Raw genomic sequence first — 19,949 nt, forward strand, 5'->3', positions numbered from 1 at the left:
CAATCCTATACATGTTTTCTCAGAAGCCCCACTGAGGTCAAAGGCAATTATTCCCAAGTAAGTGTGTGTGGGATAATACACATTTTCTCTGGGTTGTGCCCAATGTCTCATTCATTTCACATCTTTGAATACTGATTCAGTTTTGAATTAAAAATAAAGTTTTTAAAAGCACAAAAACCTAAATCAGCAGCTTTAAGCTTGTTTAACTCTGGGTTGAATTAAGGAGACAGTCTGTTTGTGAAAGACTCATTCATAGATTTCATTTGGTCATTTAGCACGCCACAGTATTCACTCGAAAGGTGGTGTAGGTTTGTGCTTCGAGGAGTTTTCAAGAACATTTTCGAACAGGTGTGTCAATAGAAAGGCTTCCTGGGACCCCTGAACTTCAAGAGACATCTACTAACCATCTGGAGATGATGACACACACAACAGTACAGGAAGTCCTTCAGGGAGTGTCCTTTGGGAAGGACTTGCGCTTAAGACTACTTCAATGGCCACAGCATTATTTTGTTACGTGTGTTCAAGGCACTGCATAAATATTGAGTGGCACTACCTAATGCACTTAAAACCCTATTTCTCAGCTGAGGACTATTGCAACGGTATACATCTATCGCTATGTGCTGGTTATACTTGGATTTGCTTTTTCTGACGTAGTGTGGTACTGGCGATACAGCTGATGCTGAGAAGGTGGAAGTGCTGCAGACTGGAAGATTCCCTGAGAAGAAACCAGGCCCTTTTACTTCTTCTCATGCTTCTTGGTTAGTTGCCCTCTCTCCAGCTGCAGGCTCCCGCTGCCATGCCTCGCCTTCTCCTTTTGCTGGCTCTCCTGGGAGAGCTGCTGGACAGCCTGCTGAATGACTGTGTGGACAATCTGCTTGCTGACGTTCTGCAGCTTTGCCTCTTCTTGTTCATTTCCACATTTATCCCCTGACCAGGAAAGAAGAGAATATGAGTTTATTTTTTGTGTGCATGTGTGTGTGTGTGTGTGTGTGTGTGTGTGTGTGTGTGTGTGCATACATATATATACAACCTAAAACTGAGCCACCCTATATTTCGAAACAAGATTCCTTTCTCCACAAGAGTGGTCTGTTATATAGCCGTGCCCGTGACACATCTGCCCCCTTGCTAAAGCAAGTCCAGAGTTGTTTGGCTGTACATTGCAATCTGTACTCATGTACAAGCTCCCATAGCACAAACCCTTTGCAATTATTTTAATTAGTGGTGGCTGCTGTCCACTGAGACTCATATGGTGGAAGCCAGGGAGGACAACAGGTCCTCCTTGCTAGTTCTACAAGGACAACACTGAGACTAAGGAGGAGGAAGCTGACAGCTAGGGCCAACCAATGGACTGGTTGTTATAAGTAAGACAGCAAATAGGTATAGGCTGCCTGAGGGTAGGCCAAGGTGGGCCAGGCAGTGCCCCATTTGTTGTAATAGACCAGCCTACACTGATTTTAATTGGAAATTTAATTTTCTTAAATTTCCTAGATTGTACCCATATTTCTTGAGATTTCTTATCCCAGCAAGTGGCAGTGTCTGCTTTCTAACTTCCCAGATAAAATAACAAATAAAGAAGGCTATTTAAAAATGACACTCATCATATGAAAGGGAACAAACATTTGGGAATTACTAAATATCCTTCCTGCAAGAGCAAGCTGAAAGAGAATCATTACATTAAGCAAACATTGGCCTGTGAGTGTGGAGAGCCTGTTCCTTCTGACACAATATTCACAAATGGCACATTTATTATCAACTTATCAGCCACTGGAAATAGTGTTGTTGTCTTTATTGTAATTATAATCTCCGGCTGCTGTTCTCCAGCCTCATGTGTTTGCCTCAAAAACAGGCTGTGAATAATGATGTGGACCATCTGTGCTCTTAGATAAAGGGTAATTAGAAGAGGTGTAGCGACTCTGGAGGGTGCTGCTGGCAGCAAAGGATTGTTGGGTTAAATAAAGTTGTCCCAGGTAAAAATGTCTACCAATGTGTTTTGGAAATAATCAGCACACTGGGCAATAAAAAAATAAAATACATTTTAACTTGTCAGAAACTGATCTGTTCTTGTTGGTGTTTCACTTTAGTCCCAATACTTTACAGTATTTGGAAGTAAGTCCCGTTCATTGAAATAGAATTCCCAAAGACACCTGCTTCTTGGGAGAAAAGCAATGACAGCATCTTAAAAAGCAGAGACATCACCTTGCCGACAAAGGTCCATATAGTTAAAGCTATGGTTTCCACAGTAGTGATGTATGGAAGTGAGAGCTGGACCATAAATAAGACTGATTGCCAAAGAATTGATGCTTTTGAATTATGGTGCTGGAGGAGACTCTTGAGAGTCCCATGGACTGCTAGAAGATCAAACCTATCCATTCTTAAGGAAATCAGCCCTGAGTGCTCACTGGAAGGACAGATCCTGAAGCTGAGGCTCCAATACTTTGGCCACCTCATGAGAAGAGAAGACTCCCTGGAAAAGACCCTGATGTTGGGAAAGATGGAGGGCACTAGGAGAAGGGGACGACAGAGGATGAGATGGTTGGACAGTGTTCTCAAAGCTACAAACATTAGTCTAACCAAACTGCAGGAGGCAGTGGAAGACAGGAGTGCCTGGCGTGCTCTGGTCCATTGGGTCACGAAGAGTTGGACACAACTAAATGACTAAACAACAACAACAGCACATACAACAATTGTGGCCTAGGCTGCAGTCTTTAAAATAATAATAATAAATGGCTGAGGAAAATCCAAAAAGTTGAAAAAATGACTTGTGGTTGTCACACTGGTTTTTGTTTGCACAACAGTGTCATTTTATACATAGATGAGCGGGGCTGAGGGATCAAATATATCTATATCTATACTAATAATAAATTATTTCACTAAATGATTTCTCATGCAAAATGCTGCATAAGCTTGTACCTTTGTAGGGCATGAGTGCTAATTACTTACCTGAAATTTGTTAGGTATGTAATATATATCACAGTGGTTTTCAAGAAATCAATATGGCTTACACCAAGACTAACTTGCCGCATTGATTTCAGTTGGAACTTAAGTTCATTTTACTAAATCTGGATATTGCCGCACAGCTCCGAAAGAGAATAGGTATTACTTGGTTGAAGCTTATAGGCCTGAATCTGCTCTACGTGTTAATGAATTTTAATGAGTTATTAATATTTCTTTTTAATGTTTTACTATTTTTGATATAAAGTTTATATGTTTGTTGTACATTACCCAAAGCTCCTTTTAAGGAAGGGCAATTTATAAAAATCTTAAGTACCCAAGTAAACAAATCAGAATTTATTTCAATGAATAGTGATTCTCCTGCCAAAGAAATCTTCACCCAGAGAGCAAGAATAAATCTTCAATCCTAAACACACTTACTTGAGAGTAAGCCCTATTGAATTCAGTCACATTTACACCTGAGTAACCACGCACAGTTGCTGAAAGCATAGGAGTTTCTTGGTTTAAACAGACCTTTTAATAATCCTGTTTGCAATTATCTGATTGTTCCTTAAGCTACATTCTTCAAAATCGATTTCCACCCTAATGGGCTTACTCCAGAATTACGGTAGTGACTTGAGGACTGTGAACAGAGGGAAGAGAACACAGGAATTCAGACTGGACTGTAACAGCACAATTTATGCATGTCTACTCAGAAGTAAGTCTCATTGTGTTTAATGAGACTTACACCTAGAAGAGTGTGCATAGGATTTCAAGCTATGAGCTGTAGTGGTTAGAATACCAGGCTTGGAAAGAGTTGGGTCAAATCCCCACTCAGCCATGAAGCTCCTTGGGGTCCTTGGGGTCCCTGGGGACCAGTGACTATCTCTCATATTTCTGTGAAGATAAAATGGGGTGGGTAGGTGGGTGTAATCCTAATTAATAATAACAGTGCAATCCTAATTATGTCTACTCAGAAGTAAGTCCCCAGAATTCAATTGAGATTTCTCCCAAGTAAATGGAGTTAGGACTGCAGCCCAAGAATGCTACTTTGAGCTGCTTGGAAGGAATCATAGAATCATAGAGTTGGAAGGGATCCCAAGGGTCATCTAGTCCAACCCCCTGCAATGCAGAAATCTCAGCCAAAGCATCCATGACAGATGGCCACCCAACCTCTGTTTTAAAACCTCCAAGGAAGGAGAGCCCACCACCTCTCATGGGAGTCTGTTCCACTGCTAAACAGCTTTTACTGTCAGAAAGTTTTTCCAAATGTTTAGTTGGAATCTTTTTTCTTGCAACTTGAAGCCATTGATTTGAGTCCTACCCTCCAGAGGAGGAAAAAAACAAGCATGCTTCCTCCTCCATGTGACACCCCTTAAGATATTTGAACATGGCTATCATATCTCCTCTTAGACTCCTCTTTTCCAGGCTAAACACACCCTGCTCCTTCTAACGCTCCTCACAAGGCTTAGTTTCCAGACCCTTGATCATCTTGGTTGTCCTCTTCTGCACACGTTCCAGCTTGTCAACATCCATCTTAAATTGTGGTGTCCAGAATTGGACACAGTATTCCAAGTGTGGTCTGACCAAGACAGAATAGAGTGGTACTATTACTTCCCTTGATCTGGACATATACTTCTGTTGATGCAGCCTAGGATAGCATTAGCTTTTCTTTTTTTCTTTTGCTGCTCCACCACACTGTTGACTCATGTTAAGCTTGTGTTCCACCAAGACCCCTAGATCCTTTTCACATGTGCTGCTCGTAAGCCAAGTGCCCCCCCCATCCTATACTTGTGCATTTGGTTCTTCCTGCCTAAGTGAGAAGTGTGGGAGATAATGCAGTAAATAAATAAATGGGAATAAATAACAAGACCTGCTTGGTGATTTTTTTTTTAAAAAAAGATGACTTTAGAAGCAACTTTTGCTACAGATAAATTTTCTCCTCTCTCTGAATAACTAAACAAACAAACAAACAAACATGATTTGGAGAAACTTTCAAACTAGGGAGAGAATTCATTATGTCTAACCACCATGTAACCTTATGATTCAGAGAGAGGGAGAGAAAAACACCTATGACGACAAACAACCAGTAAACACTTTTTTACACACAGGCACAGCCCTGTTTTCCTGCTGAAGAACTATCCTTCCATTTATCAGCCTCCCACTCAGACCCCTCCCGTATGCTTCCCCGCAGTTTTCTTTGCTCCAGAGCTGTTGGGATGATGAAGAAGAACTTTATTTCATCTGGTCCCAAACAAAACTGACTCAACAATAGCTCCAGATGGTCCTCTGCGGCGTTTCTGTCAGCATGCCTGTCGGGGCAGCATATCCACACAGTCCCGATCTGCATTTGGGTGGAGGTGCGTGCGTGTGTATGTGTGCAGGCACGCATGCAGGCATGTGCGTACGTATGTTTGTGGAAGAGCTCCGCCCCTGCTTCTCAAGGAGAGCAGAAAGGGCCCACCGTGCAACGATCTAAGAGTGTGTGTGTGTGTGTGTGTGTGTGTGTGTGAGAGAGAGAGAGAGAGAGAGAGAGAGAGAGAGAGAGAGAGAGAGAGAGAGAGAGAGAGAGAGAGAGAGAGAGAGAGAGAGATGAAGTAAATACGTTACCTGGAGCAAACACCATGGTCTCTTCCTGCCAAGGGAACAGTATACTGAGAGGACGTGGATAGGAGAGGGGAAAGGCGGGGGCCGGTCCAGCGAGAAGCACCAGAGCGTGCGCTGCGCAAGGACTCCCAGGAGAAGTAGCACCTTGGACAGCTCTCAGAGTAGGACAGCGGAGTCAACGGCGCGTTGCTTCCTCGGCGATTACCTCCACAATGCACCGCTCTGGAAAGGAGGAGGAAGAGGAGAGGAGGGGAGGGGACGGGAGGGGGAAAGAGAGACCGGGACTCAGCTCATATCTCATTCCTTCGTCTGCTGTACGCACAGCAATGTTGGACTCTGCTGCTGCAGCAGCAGCAGCAGGGGAGGGGGAAAGGGAAGCGCAGAGGCTCTCGGCAGGAGGATAAACTAATTGCTCCTAATTAACTCTTCTTGTCAACCTCAGCGCTGGATGCAGCAAGCCTGACATTTACGGGGTATTCTGCAAGGGTAAGCTTAAAAGCCCCTAGTTAAGCAGGCTCTGTGGAGTTTTCGGGACGTTGCAGCTTTGCATCTCACGCAGGTTCACCACCGCAAAAAAACAAAAACAAAACGCAATTAGCTGTAGATCTTTCCCGGGTCCGTCTACTGTAGGCAGTTTCAAGAGAACAGAAAACAGCTCCTTGAAACTGGAGCTAGAGTAGGCTAGAGAGAAAAAATACGAGGCAGAAAATATGTTTGCTGGTATCTTTTAATCCCAGTGTAGTCTTAGTATTGCCAGATGATCACGATTTAACAGAAGCAAGAGTGACTTCTGAAAGCGTCTCATCACTTGAGCTGGTTATTGCAAATGCCACTTTCAGCATCTGGTTCTGCAGGAAAAACAAATATAGTACTCTTATGGGCTTGGTGGTGCCAGACCCCTCTAAATTCCTGGATCCAATAAAAGCTAATCAAACCAGGCTAGCTTCCTGGGTTCTGCCTGGGTGATGTGCCATCAAGAGAGCAAAGGAGAGGGGACTCTGTGCCAGATGACATATGGGTGGGGACCCTCCTCCAGCTCTTAGACAAAGCCTGAGTCTTGATGGCAGAGTTTGCTGTGTTGTGATGTAGAGGAAAAAGCTACAGGCTCCAAAAGGAGAGCGAGGAAGCAAGCGCAATGGTTGATGTTTGCTTAACACACAGTGTTGCATGCCATCCGAATCTTCAAGCAGTGCAACACTCCAGTTCAGGGTACTCACTCGATAAGGCACCACAGCGGAGACTGTGGTGTCTTTATGATACCGTATGTGGTTAATTTACACATATATACAACCTGAACCTATGATGAAAGGGTTCACAGGATTAACACCCCAAGAAGGTTCTGCTTCTCCCATAGTCATAGCCTTGGATTCAAGTAGAAATAAGCCAAGGCTCTTTCTGCTTTTCCAGCCTGAATGAAGCTTGTGTGGCACTGGTGGTCCACAGACCAGTTTGGGAACCCTTCTAGTTCTGGCGTCTAACTGTTCAGCTTCATCATGATCTTTAATTCATTCTCACCATTAAGGCCGACCCACCCATGAGGCAAGATGATGTGAGACTGGTTTAGGCAGCAGGATCCACAAGGACAGCAGATCCTGCTGTCAATCTTTCTTCCCCCCAACCCCTGGCTGTTCCCTCATCCTTTCTTCCCTGGTAGGGAGGGGGGCCTTTTTGGGAGTGCACCTCATGTGCCAAAATGTACCATCCCTGCTCACCATTGTGCCTGAACTTTTGGGCCCGAGTTCTCCTTCAATAAGGAAACACCTTTTGGCCTTCAAAATGCAGCTTTTGGCAAGCGTATCCTGTTGTATAATTTCTGGTTATGATGCCCGATTTGCTGTGAAGCAAAAAATAAAACAAAGCAAAGTTTATTTGGGTTGTTCCAAATATTCTGAGAGGAAAGGCTTCATTTGTTTGTTAAAGTCTTTCCTGAAGGACACAAATCTGAAAATAACAAGGCCAAGGGATTCAATATACTGTTTATTTATAGAAATGAGACATTTTCAGAAATAATAGGTGTTCTAAGTTGTGTCCATGCTAGGATTTCTGGTACCAGATCAATGTTCACTAAAATAGGCCCCATTATTAATGACATCTAACATTAGGTTATGGCAAAGTTGAATGCTTTTATAAATATATATAAACAGATCCAATGTCAATAGAAGCATAGTAATCATCCAATGACTAATTGAAGCTGGTCCAATGACCAGCAAGGAAACTACCATATCTTGTCGCATCCCGATGATTCAGGGTAACATTCAAGATATTAAAATCTAATAAATTAAAATAATGCCACCTGGACTCCCTAAAGGATAGTACAAATGTCTAAGAATAGAAGACAAGCCCTACTGGCTCAGATCAAAGGCCCATCTAGCTCATCGTGTTCTCAGTGGCCAATCAGATGCTTCTGAGAACAAGCAGAACATTGCAAAGCAGCACCTCCCCTACTTGTGAATCTCAGCAACTGGTATCCAGAGCCATACTGCCTCCAACATTTAATCTCTTCATCACATTTTTCCTCAATTCCTATTCCTCAAAAAATTAATCCAGACATGGGGATCTGCACTACTGCTCCCATTTTGAAGACAAATATGTCATTGTTTCTCTACAATCTTCTTCTCCTTTAGAACACTTTTGTCATCTAAAACTCCCAACCACCTCCCAACTGGGCTTCCTGCCACAAATGCCCACAAAGCATTTTCCTGTTGTTGATCTTGATGTTTTAAACAAAGTACTCCTTGAAGGAGTTTTGTGTGTGAGAGCATCTATCAATTATGGCTTACTTCTATTTCTCTTGCCAAAGTGTACAGAAGATAATGAGCAGGGCATGTGTGGGTAACGAAGAGGTCACAACAGTGGCACAACTGTCATTTGATTTTCAACTGTATTTGCTTATGTGACCAAAAATTCCAGAAGATGTATGATGTTTTTTTTCCATGCCATCTCAGGCTGGTTACCTTAACACTAACTTCTGCAGCCTGAGTGTCAGTCCATTTCTTTAAAAATCACATTTCTAGCCATTAAGGGCATGCATTTTTATTCAGGAAAGGAAAAGGCAGGGTTAGGAATGGAGTTTACATCACAGAGATGAGAACACTTGCTCAAAGATAGGTTCAATCAAAATGTACTCAACTATAGTAAGAATTGAATTTACTGCATTGCAGTGTGCCACTTTACCACTTTTTATTTTTAAAAAACTTATCCTGCTCCTTTTATCATCAGTCAGGTTTTTTTTTCTTACCACTTACCTCATCAATAAATGCTTACTCCGTTTCTGAACACCAGAAGGATGGCTAGAAAAAAAAAGCAAGGGCCACCCTGCTTCACAAAACGTGGACATAATTGTTTTGCTGTCTTCTGTCACTGTACCTTTTCCACCTTAAACCTTTCATTTCTGTTCCAGAACAGGAGCCTCTAGAAATGTCACCACCTTTTAAGCATCTGCATTAATACTGAAATCAACAAGCTTCTGGGTGTAACAACCTACAAATTTTAATAACCTATAAATCGCTACTGTGGTGGAAATATGGCCATGGTCAAATACTGAATGGTCCATGAGAAAGCAATCAAAACTGTAATAATTATAGTGTAGCAGTGGGAATGTGACAAAAGCCATTATCGTATTGAGGCTAAACATTTTCAAAATCCTGAAGCTAGAATGTCTCCTGGTGTTTTGAACAAATAAATATAGAATCATAGAATCATAGAGTTGGAAGAGGCCACAAGGGCCATCCAGTCCAACCCCCTGCCAAGCAGGAAACACCATCAAAGCATTATTGACATATGCCTGTCAAGCCTCTGCTTAAAGACCTCCAAAGAAGGAGACTCCACCACACTCCTTGGTAGCAAATTCCACTGCCGAACAGCTCTTACTGTCAGGAAGTTCTTCCTAATGTTTAGGTGGAATCTTCTTTCTTGAAGTTTGAATCCATTGCTCTGTGTCCGCTTCTCTGGAGCAGCAGAAAACACTATTTCTCCCTCCTCCATATGACATCCTTTCATATATTTGAACATGGCTATCATATCACCCCTTAACCTTCTCTTCTCCAGGCTAAACATATGAATACTAGTAGATCTCCTGCTTGCATTAGGGTGTTTGAAAGGAGACATGCTTTTAACAGAAATGTACATGTTGGATTGTATGTATATCATTCTTAAGTCTTTCTACAAATATACATAGCTGCCAAGTTATCCCTTTTTTAAAGGGATTTTCCCTTATACTGAATAGGCTTCCTCGCGAGAAAAGGGAAAACTTGGCAGCTTTGAATATATGTATACAAGGGGCTGCTACCTGCTTGCCAACCCCGCCTAGCCATCAACACCCCTTCTCCCACACCTGGCCAACCATTCCTCCCTTTACACATTACCGAAGACATTTTACATTTCACCCATCCCATCCGCTTGCCTTGCCTATCACCTCACAGTTTGCTCAAACCTCCACTCCTCCTTACAGCTCTCACCCCAAAATACCCCTCATCCCCTTTAGAAGCATGCAAGAGACCTTAGAGAAGGGTTGAGCAGACTGCTCTCTGAAGCAATCCCCGTCATTCAACACTGCTCCAGTGATGTTTAACAGAGGAGGGGTTTTCAGAAGTTTGCCAAGCACCTCACACTCCTCTTAAATAGCTCACCTGTGATGTCTGCAACCTGCACTGCTTGCTTGCCTGCTGGTTGTCATTCTGGAGTTGCCATGAATGTGTATTGGCAGCCAGACAACTGCTGTGTGAAGAGAGCTTTACAGTTCTATTATATAGTAAGATATGATGCTATTTATTTGCATTTTGTTATGTAATTATGAGGCATAGCTGGCAAATTGTTGCCGTGTACATGTCTAATGAGTGTGTTACTTGACAATATGCATGAGTTTCAGTACTCATTTAGTATAATTCAGTAACAAAAGTCATGTTAATCTGTTTGCCACCTACAGGAATTCATTTTTAATACTAAGGCAGATGCTCCAGTCATCAATCACTACTTGTTAAGCAAATAAATTGGATCCTAATAGTCATCTCTGTCTGACCTATAAACCAAGAACCTTATAAGCAAATTGGTTTTAGGTTATATAAATTCACTGAAGTTGCATATCAGACATTCTAAAACCAATACATCAAAATGTAAAATAAAATAAGAATGCTGTAAAATGTATAGACACACATTACACCATGTATTCTAAAATATTTGTGTTTTATTTACAAGACAATTTTCAAACGGTTGGCATTTTAAATTTAACTTAAACTTGTCTATTCATCGAATGATTCACAACATTGTAACAAAGATCAATAGTTAGATGCAATTTTATTCTAATACTTAAAAATGTTAGTCTTAATTACTATTTAGAAATGCAATAGGTGATTTGACACACAATAATTTATAAATACATATTCTAGTAACTAATTCTAACCCAATGTTATAAACATTTTTTGTCCAATGTTAATTAAAATTTAACCTTGATAAAAGAAGTTATGTTAAAAATGTGTGGGGAAATTTCTTTAAAGACTTGAACAGACTTCAGCCTTCTCTTACTGCATGGAAATCCCATCCTACAGTTCATTACAAATGCAATTGTAATCACTGAGACATTATAAAGCATACCTGAATGGTAAGTTTGTATTTCAAATAAAACTGGTTCATTAATTCAGGGCAGGCAGGCTAAGAAAGTATTGAAATCACTTCACTAGCTTAAAATTTTCTTCTACCCCAAATGATCCCAAGATCATACATTTCCTATCAATTCCCTGAAAGCATCTCACACTAGAAATCTCTGAAAGAGATATACAGGACCTGTTCCAAAAAGCTGATGATTTTTAAAGCGATATAACTGAACCTAAGCTTTGACACTAAGCTGCAAACCCAAGCACACTTCATAGTAAATAAGCCTAGCTGAACATTAAGCCTAAACTTAGATTGCTTTCCAAACAGAAATCCTTAGGATTGGGATGTAAATCTCAAACACTAAATATCACAGCTAACTGTAACGCAGCCAAAGGCTACAAATCTATACACACTAGCTAGGGGCTGATCTCCACTGAATTCAGTGGGACTTCAGAGTAAACACACATAGGATTGCACTGCAAGACTAGTGGAATTCTGAGTTACTGAGCAGGGAATATGGTATGAAATCATAACAAAATGCAGCTGTGTAACTCTAAACCCCTTAAGAAATATCGATATGTGTTGCCATTTTCTGTGTCCTTTCCTAATCACATTCCCATCACCCCAGTTCCTCCGGGTTTCATGAAAAGGCTGCTCAAGTAGGCCTAGTTCTTACCAAAGTGTTGGGCTATACACTATAAAGTGTAAAGACTGCAGGTCAAGCTCAAATGAATGCTCTCCATAAGTCTTCTAGAGAAGACTAGGCTATAATCTTTCTTCTTGATGTCTAATTTTCCACTGAAGCAATTTGTATTGAAGAACATCATTGTGAACTGCAACCCAGCGTGAAGTGGCATAGTCTATCATAGTCTATTGAAAACCAGGTTGAAGAGTCTTTAAAGCTATCTTATAGTAAGCTTCAACCCAATTGCCCGATGTTCTGAATTATTTGCTTCAGATCTTCAAGCTATACCCAATTATCAAACATTTAAGGACAGTAAAAGAACCTTGAAAGAAAGCAAGGATTTACTACAGCTGACTGTAGCAGAGCGACACTGCCTTCCTTGAGATGCTTTTCTCTACTTCTTTCCTTTCCTGTAACAATATGCCTTGGCTCCTTTTAACTCTGCAATGGAATAATGCTGATGAGAGAGACAGGATGGTGGATCTGTGCATTCTTGGACAATGGCCATGAAGACCAGAAAACCCCAGGAAAGGAACAAGAGTTCGTCAAGTGGCATTTGCACCTTTCCAACTGTAAGCAGCAGTGCAACAGCTGTTCCCTGTCATTTCCATTTTCTTAGGGCTAGGCTCCCTATCAGAATACAATTAAAGGCCTCCTAAAATTAGACAAAGACAACTGTTATTTTTGTATTGAGTTGAAGACAGGAATAGCAAAGCAAAATGCAGGCACAAAGGTAAGGCGGCCCAGGGAGGAAAAACATCTGCAAGACAGAGAGTGGTTCTAATGACCTTGGGATACACCAATTCACCAGCAGGAGAAACAAGATAATTCCCAGTGTTCAGATGCCCACAGAGCTACATTAAAAACTTGTAGTGACCATCACAGTGGATTAACAGACAACTGCAAAGAGCTATTATATAAAGTCAAAATTCATACCTTCATGAGTTTTGGTTAGAGGGACAATACATTTCTTATTTTAAAATGCTTTTTTTGCACTCATTCTAATTCATAATTTCAAAGTAAAAAAAACTGTTGTAGAAGACATTATTTATTTAAACTGTTCAAATATTCACTAACAGCCCAATATTCAGGCCAATGCAACCAAAAGACTTGGAGTTACATACTTACATGGAACAAATTTCCAGTGAAATCCATGAGGCTTACTTCCACATTAGCAGCTGCAATCCAATGAATCCCTAATGGGCATACATTTTGATTCAGCAGCTTTTCCTGTCACTTTTCAGCATCCTGAATGGACAATCTCTAAGGTATTTAGAGATTCCCTTGATCACAGGAAGCATACTTATGATTGGGATGCCAAAGCAACTGAAATCAATGGAACATAAATACCAGTAGTTTAAATTGAAATATTTTAGTGTAATTTCCCTGTGCATTGGAGTGTAAGGCCTTCCATTCCACATGCATAGAGTTTACTAGACATGCAATGAAACCCAGAGTTTTAAGAGGAGTAAAATACTGGCTGGAGTTTTTTTTTTTTATGCCTGGACTGTTGCCTAAATCAAAGCCTTCTCCCGTGTTTAACGTCACTGATAGGGTAGTTCTTTGCTGCAAATTCCAAACTATATTTCTACTCTCAAAATCCCTTTAAAAATACTTTTTCCAATGGTGAGTTATCAGACCAAACATTTTTCAACTTGTGGATTCTTCTGCTTTTAACTACAAGCTATAGTTTCCAGCTGTTGTTCTGCCTCCGCAGCCATAGCTGCTGCCTGTAATTGTTCTGTTTCACTTTGGAGAGCACTGGTTGTGGTTACTTGTTTCCTTTCGCTGTGCATATTGTTCTCATGTCTCTTTAAATCAGATGCTTTGGCAAATGCTTTAGTACAAGAACCACAGACAAAAGGCTTTTCCCCTCTGTGTCTTCTTTCGTGGTCTTTCAGGTGAGACTTGTGCTTGAAAGCTTTGTCGCACATGTGGCAGGCAAACGGCCGTTCGTTACTGTGAACCCTCTCGTGCTTCTTTAGGTCTGGAGCACGAATGAAAGACTTTCCACATACTTCACAGCTATATGGCTTATAGCCTGTGTGGATCTTTAGGTGCTCTTTCAAATGGGCTTGGGTGGTAAAGCCTTTAGTGCACATTTCACAAACAAAGGGTCTATCCGCAGTATGAAGTTTTTCATGTTTTCTCAATCGTGCTTCGTCTGAAAATGTTTTACCACATGCCTGACATGCAATCTGCTCTCTGTGACCATAAAGCAAATATTCAAATTTCATGTCGCCAGCTGCTGTTGTCCATGCTGGCGTCTGTTCATCCTTGACTTCACTGATGCCATCGTTAAATGCTAGAGCTTGAGGAGTTTGAGATCCTAGTTCTTTAGTTTCAGCAGTGTCTATGGACTCTACTTCCTGACCGTAGCAGTTCACTTTTCGAACCTCTTCACTGCCCAGCTCTTTCAGAATTGCTTCCTGAACTCTCAAAGTAGCAGTTGGTGACTTGCCATCTTCTTGACTGGGAGGAGTTCCTTCCATTGTCATATCTGATGGGCTATCATCATGATCTCCAATTTCTTCAACCTCATCGTCTTGGTTATCATTAGATTCACCCATTGATCTGTTTATTTTAAGACAGTACTTGTTTTTTGATTGCGAATTATCTTCTGGACTAGAAACATCACGTTTCTGAGAACAGAGTTTGTCCAAAAATCTAATCCCGAGAATCTGACCAGATGACATCATTAAATTGACGTCTTCTTTTTTAACTGAAATCTTGGCTGTGTACATATAATTTAGCACTTCCTCAAATATATCTGACCGAAGGAAATCAATCTCTATTACTGATGAGCTGTCCACTTCCAGTTTTTTGAAAAGCTTTTTAAAATAGGTACTACAAGCAGCAAGCACACACCTGTGGGCCCTGAATTTCACGTCTTCAACAACAATAGCGATGTCACAAAATTCTCCTTCCAATCGCTGCTCATTTAATGTTTTCAGAAATACAGTTTTGTGATCGTCGTCATTATATTTAATGGTTTCAGACATACTGAGGAAAAACTCCTGCAGAAAAATAATGAAAGATTTATTTGTGTGTTACTCTGACAAAACAAAAGACATTTTGAGAAATGTAGTATTAGAGCTGAACTTTATAACTCAGATTTGCTCAACATTTCAAGCAATTAATAACCTTTGAAAATCTCAACATCACAGGAAAACAACAGTGCCATTCTTCTCTAAGAAAGTGGGCAAGTGAACTGCAGACCACAGTCATAAATACTTTAGGATTTCCGACTTGTCTGCAAGTTGTCCACTGGTCCAGATTGAACATCGTCTGGGATAATGAAAGGTTGCATCCCAACACAATGCTCAGCAGCGCAGCCAAACATATAAACCCTTCCTTCCAACTATGTTTGGAAGGCAGCAACAACTAATCTAAGTTTAAAGGGCAAGAGCTGAAGCAGGAGGAGTAGAAAGTGTTGAGAACGGGAGAGGAAGACAAAAGGTATGAAGTGAGGGAGAGGAGAGGCAAAAAGGAAATGGTCCTCCCTTCTCTTCACTCTTCCCAAATATGCCCCATTATTTCACTGGTAAACCTTTACAGTCATACCTTGGAAGTCGAACAGAATCTGTTCTGGAAGTCCAACTTCCAAAGCGCGTTCCTGATTGGCTGCAGGAAGCTCCTGCAGCCAATAGGAAGCCCTGTTGGACATTCGGCTTCTAAAATAACGTTTGAAAACCGGAAAAGTCACTTCTGGGTTTCGATCATTCAGGAGCCAAAACATTCGAGAACTAGGTTGTTCGAAAGCCAAGGTACAACTGTACAGGCAATTACCTAACGACTAAAATAATTTACTGAAGCAGAAGATTAAGGAAATGCATAGAATAAATATTAAGACTGTACCATGAACAATGAAGGATTTTTTTCTTAATATCTGAACAAAACGTTGACGGTAGGTTAACCCTTATCCTGGGGACCCTCAACCTGAAAGAGAAAATGATGAGGTGTCTTTTAAAAGAGAATTATTTTACTTTTATCTTACTTTTCCTTTAAGGAGTTCAGAATGGTCTACCAGGTCGTCCATTTTACCATCACAATGGCCTATGAGTTAGAGGAGGCTGAGATTAGGACTGGTGAGCTTCATTGCTGAGTAGGGATTTGAACCCAGATCTGACTCTGTAACTTACACCACACTGGCTTCCATGTCTGTATTGGTAGTATATTATTTCTATGATGCTACTCATTAAAATCAAAATGACTTATTTCTGAAAGCAGAATCTTTGCATACTTGCAAGGGCAAAATACACAATGGATCCTATAGTTCCATATAATCCTGCTCTCTCACAATTTAGGCCACAATTTCCAAAACAGGCCCTCCTCCCTGCTTAGGTTCCGAGATCAGAGATCAGGCATGTTCAGGGTAGTATATGCCTTTAATGTGAACATCAGCAACTACTCACCTATACGCCTGCAGAGTATCTATAAAAACACTAGTAACTTGTGTGGTGGAGACTTGGGGAAGAGCAGGAACTGTGTGTGTGTGTGTGTGTGTGTGTGTGTGTGTGTGTGTGTGTAGGACAGGAATGTGGATCATGTACATATGATTCAAAGGGGGGGGGCGAAGTTTCAAATTGTTCCAGCTATGGATAACTTTTATTAAGCAAATTATTTTTGCAAGTATATGAAATATTCCAGACTGTAAAATCTGGTACAACAGCAACTGTACAGAATTTTGATTTTGTTGTTTATCCTTTAACTTTATTTTTAAGCAGTAAGAAGACCAAGAAATGAGGGGAAATATATAGATGTTTTCATCTCTAAAAGCATAAATCGTTGCCTCTCAGTTTTCTGGTTTTTATTTTCATTTGTTCCACTTTTTGTGTTTCACAAAATCCAAGCAAGTCATTCATTTGTATCTGACTCTGGTTGCTTGCTCACAGTCACAGGTGTTATGTCTGATATGTCTTGCCTAATACATGTCCTGTTTGCTTGCTGGCTTTTATTTCCCCTCCAAATAGCATTGCAATGCCATGTTGCAGGTAATGTTTAGCTCAGGCTTCCCCAACCTCGGCCCTCCAGATGTTTTTGGCCTATAACTCCCATGATCCCTAGCTAGGAGGACCAGTGGTCAGGGATGAGGGGAACTGTAGTCTCAAAACATCTGGAGGGCCGAGGTTAAGGAAGCCTGGTTTAGCTACACAAAAGCAAGTAGTTTAGACTTGTGTGTAAGAAAGTCAGATACTAAAGTATTGTTTAAATCAGAAAAATAAGTAGTGCAACATTTGTTTGCCAGTTAGACATAGAGGGTGGGATTCACCTAAGTAGGCCTGTCAGCAGAAGCCCAGCACAAGGACTTCCGCTTGCGCAACAGAGCTCTCCTCAAAAAATGGTGTGTGAGAACTCCCAAAATAGTAATTTGAGGGAAGTGGGGCTTTCTTCCAGCTCAAAGGCTGCAGACTGTCAACAAGAAAGCAACCCATTCCCTTCTTATCCGCTCCTAGGGTTGTCTGTTAATAGCAATAATTCAAGGTGCTAGTACTAGTGCACAAAGCCTTAAATGGCTTTGGACCAAAGTATTTAAAGAAGCACCTCCTGCAATATCAACCATTGTGGGCTTGACAATGGCAGGTGGTGCCTTTGGTTGTGCCACCTTGTTGGCATGGCCCATGACAAGACTTTTTTCATAGTAGCTCCCCACTAACAGAATGTCCACCCTGATGAGATGCATCTGCTTCCTTCATTATTAACATTCAGCATGACTTCAAAAACATTCCTATTCTCCTGATGACTGAACTGTTACTGGAAACGTTATTAACTCTGAGTTTCCGAGTGTTACATTTTCATATACTTTTCATTTTAGGGAATTCAGACAACACCTCTAGTTGTTCAGCCCACATGAGACAGGGTTCTTGGGCAGATGGCTTGGCATATCCATCTGACAAATCGGAGCAGGAGGCAGGACTAGTACCGTACATGTGGCTCTACAACCCACCCATCAAATTTCTTGAATATATTGGGAGAGGAATCATCTGAGCGTAACTATTGTTAAGCTTGCTAGATTTAAGAAATATGACATTTTTTATATTAAAAAACTGCATTGGGAATCCTGTTGCAATCAATAAGATTTTTCCCACGTAAACAGATTCCAGTTTTGTTTATTTACTGAAATGCCTACTCCTACCCTTCAGTAGCCACTCAGCCTTCTCAGAGTAAGCAAATATATTCAATCTAATGGAACTAAAGCAAGACTAATAAAGCAATCCCATAACTGTCTGCTTGCATCCAGTTCAGTAGCTTTGTCTGAAGGTGATATCTTAACATAGCTGCCAAGTTTTCCCTTTTCTCGCGAGGAAGCCTATTCAGCATAATGGAAAATCCCTGAAAAAAAGGGATAACTTGGCAGCTATGTATCTTAAACTCCTATATTCCTAGGGATATAGGAGTTTAAGATCACCTTCTAGGGACCTTGGACAAACTACTTTTTGATGCACCAAGTATTTTAGCTATCAAAGATACTCACATAACTTTTTAAATAAAATGTGATGAGGTACACTTTTTGTGCATTTAAAGGAAACTAAAACTGAGATAAACCCTAACTGCAGCAATGTTTATTTAAAGAACATGTTTTACTACCATCGGAATAAGCACCATAGACTGGTTTCGTGAACAGATCCACAACCCCGCACCCACCCACCCGCGCGCCCTAAATCAGATTTGAATTAAAGAGGGCGAAAGCATAATAAACACTCTTACTCGGAAATCAACACCGCGACAACCATTATGAGTCAGTCCCGATTCCTATTTGTTTCGTACTGAACCGATGGCGATTTTTTCCTCTATAGGCGAGCAAGAGCGTGCATTCGCTGCGTGCACGTACTGGAACACAACTCCTCCTCCGGCAAGCAAGCGAGCAGCGCGCGAGTAACCATGGAGCAGACGTGCACGGTGCATACTCGGTGCATGCGTGCTAGTGCCCGTTCGGGGACGATGCCTGTGCCCCCGCTAAGACAGGGCTGCAGCGGAGTGGAGGAGCGCACACTCGCCTCACACGCGCGGCTCCCCCGTCCCATTCCACCCGCCACCGAAGAGGAGGAGCCCAGGAAGGCCCGCGCGCGCGGGAACGGGGGGGGGAAAGGCGCTGCTGCCCCGCAGCCACCTCTCGCGCTCGCGCTCCCTCGCCTAATGGGGGGCGGCGGAGGACGGAAGGAAGGAAGGCAGGCAGGCGGGGTGGGGGCGCTGCGGCAATCTCGGGCGCCGAAAACAACAGCTTCCCACCGGAGAGCGCCCTCGGTCGCTGCCGAGAAGGAGGCCCTTTCCTGTCGGGACTGCCCCGAGTGGCGCGAGGCAGCCTAGCAGGCCCGAGCCGGGCGGCGCGCGCGGGAGCAGCTGCTGCAAAGGGCGGCGCGCGGCGGAGCCTCCCCAGTGCACCTCCCCTCCCCCTCCCCCCGCTCGCCCGGTTCCGCCAGCCTAGCCTCGAGTGCGCGCGCAGATGCCCCTCGCGCTTACCTGCCACGCTCGGCGAAGGGACAGAATATGGGGAGGGGAGGGGAGAGGAGGAGGGGGGGTGGCCGCGGCGGCAGCGCTTCGCTCCGAGTAAAGGGATTTTGGGGGGGATTGGGGGGGGATGGGATGTAAGGGGAAATGGCGCGCGTCTCTGACCGTTACCGCCGCTTCCTGCACGAGCATTCAGTGCGCGCGCGCGGCGGCCAGAGGAGGCGCGCCGAAGGCGGGAACGTGCATGCGCGGTGCGAGCAGGGCGCGCCTCCCGCAGGGAGAGAGCGAGAGAGAGGAGGGGGCGGGTGCGCCGTTGAGGAGGGAGGCCGCTCATTCGCGCAGGTGGCCTGGAGGGGGCAGAACGGGGAGCCCGACCAACCATTCCGAAGCGGCCTTGGCGGGCTCACGCACGGGGAGGGTCGGCCGGGCGGTTTCCCCGCGCGTCGCCATGGACGGGGCCGCGCCGAGAGTTGAAGCGGCCTCGAGAACCATATTATGTGCGTGCGCGCGTGCGCGTCTCTCGCTCCCAATCTCTCCAGAGAGAAGCGTCTGTCTACCTGGGTGTGTGTGCGCGCGCGCGCCATTGCTCGCTGGTGTGATGTCAGAGCGAGCGGTTACGTGAGAGGGCGGCAGTGCCCGTTTTTCCCTTCGTTGAGGGAAGCGTTACAAAGCCGCGGACTGAAAACCC

At 42.9% G+C, this 19,949-nt stretch overlaps 2 protein-coding genes across 3 annotated transcripts; both read right to left on the minus strand.

Moving 5' to 3' along the window:
• Positions 1-686: 686 nt before the first annotated feature.
• AKAIN1 (A-kinase anchor inhibitor 1) lies at positions 687-5,557 on the minus strand. The gene is made up of 2 exons (XM_035125983.2): positions 5,542-5,557; positions 687-927 (listed from the first exon to the last, which is right to left on the minus strand). Exons 1-2 carry the CDS (start codon positions 5,555-5,557, stop codon positions 737-739), a joined length of 207 nt encoding a protein of 68 aa, XP_034981874.1. The 3' UTR covers positions 687-736.
• A 1,945-nt stretch (positions 5,558-7,502) lies between these two features.
• ZBTB14 (zinc finger and BTB domain containing 14) lies at positions 7,503-19,376 on the minus strand. 2 transcript variants are annotated; one of them, XM_035125982.2, is made up of 3 exons: positions 19,274-19,376; positions 15,671-15,751; positions 7,503-14,829 (listed from the first exon to the last, which is right to left on the minus strand). In XM_035125982.2, exons 2-3 carry the CDS (start codon positions 15,671-15,673, stop codon positions 13,486-13,488), a joined length of 1,347 nt encoding a protein of 448 aa, XP_034981873.1. In that variant the 5' UTR covers positions 15,674-15,751; positions 19,274-19,376; the 3' UTR covers positions 7,503-13,485. The 2 variants fall into 2 exon arrangements, with proteins under 2 accessions (XP_034981873.1, XP_034981872.1); XM_035125981.2 differs by lacking the exon at positions 19,274-19,376 and adding an exon at positions 18,521-19,241.
• Positions 19,377-19,949: the final 573 nt, after the last annotated feature.

The sequence above is a fragment of the Zootoca vivipara genome, chromosome 8 (genome assembly GCF_963506605.1).
Source record: "Zootoca vivipara chromosome 8, rZooViv1.1, whole genome shotgun sequence".
Classification (NCBI taxonomy): domain Eukaryota; kingdom Metazoa; phylum Chordata; class Lepidosauria; order Squamata; family Lacertidae; genus Zootoca; species Zootoca vivipara.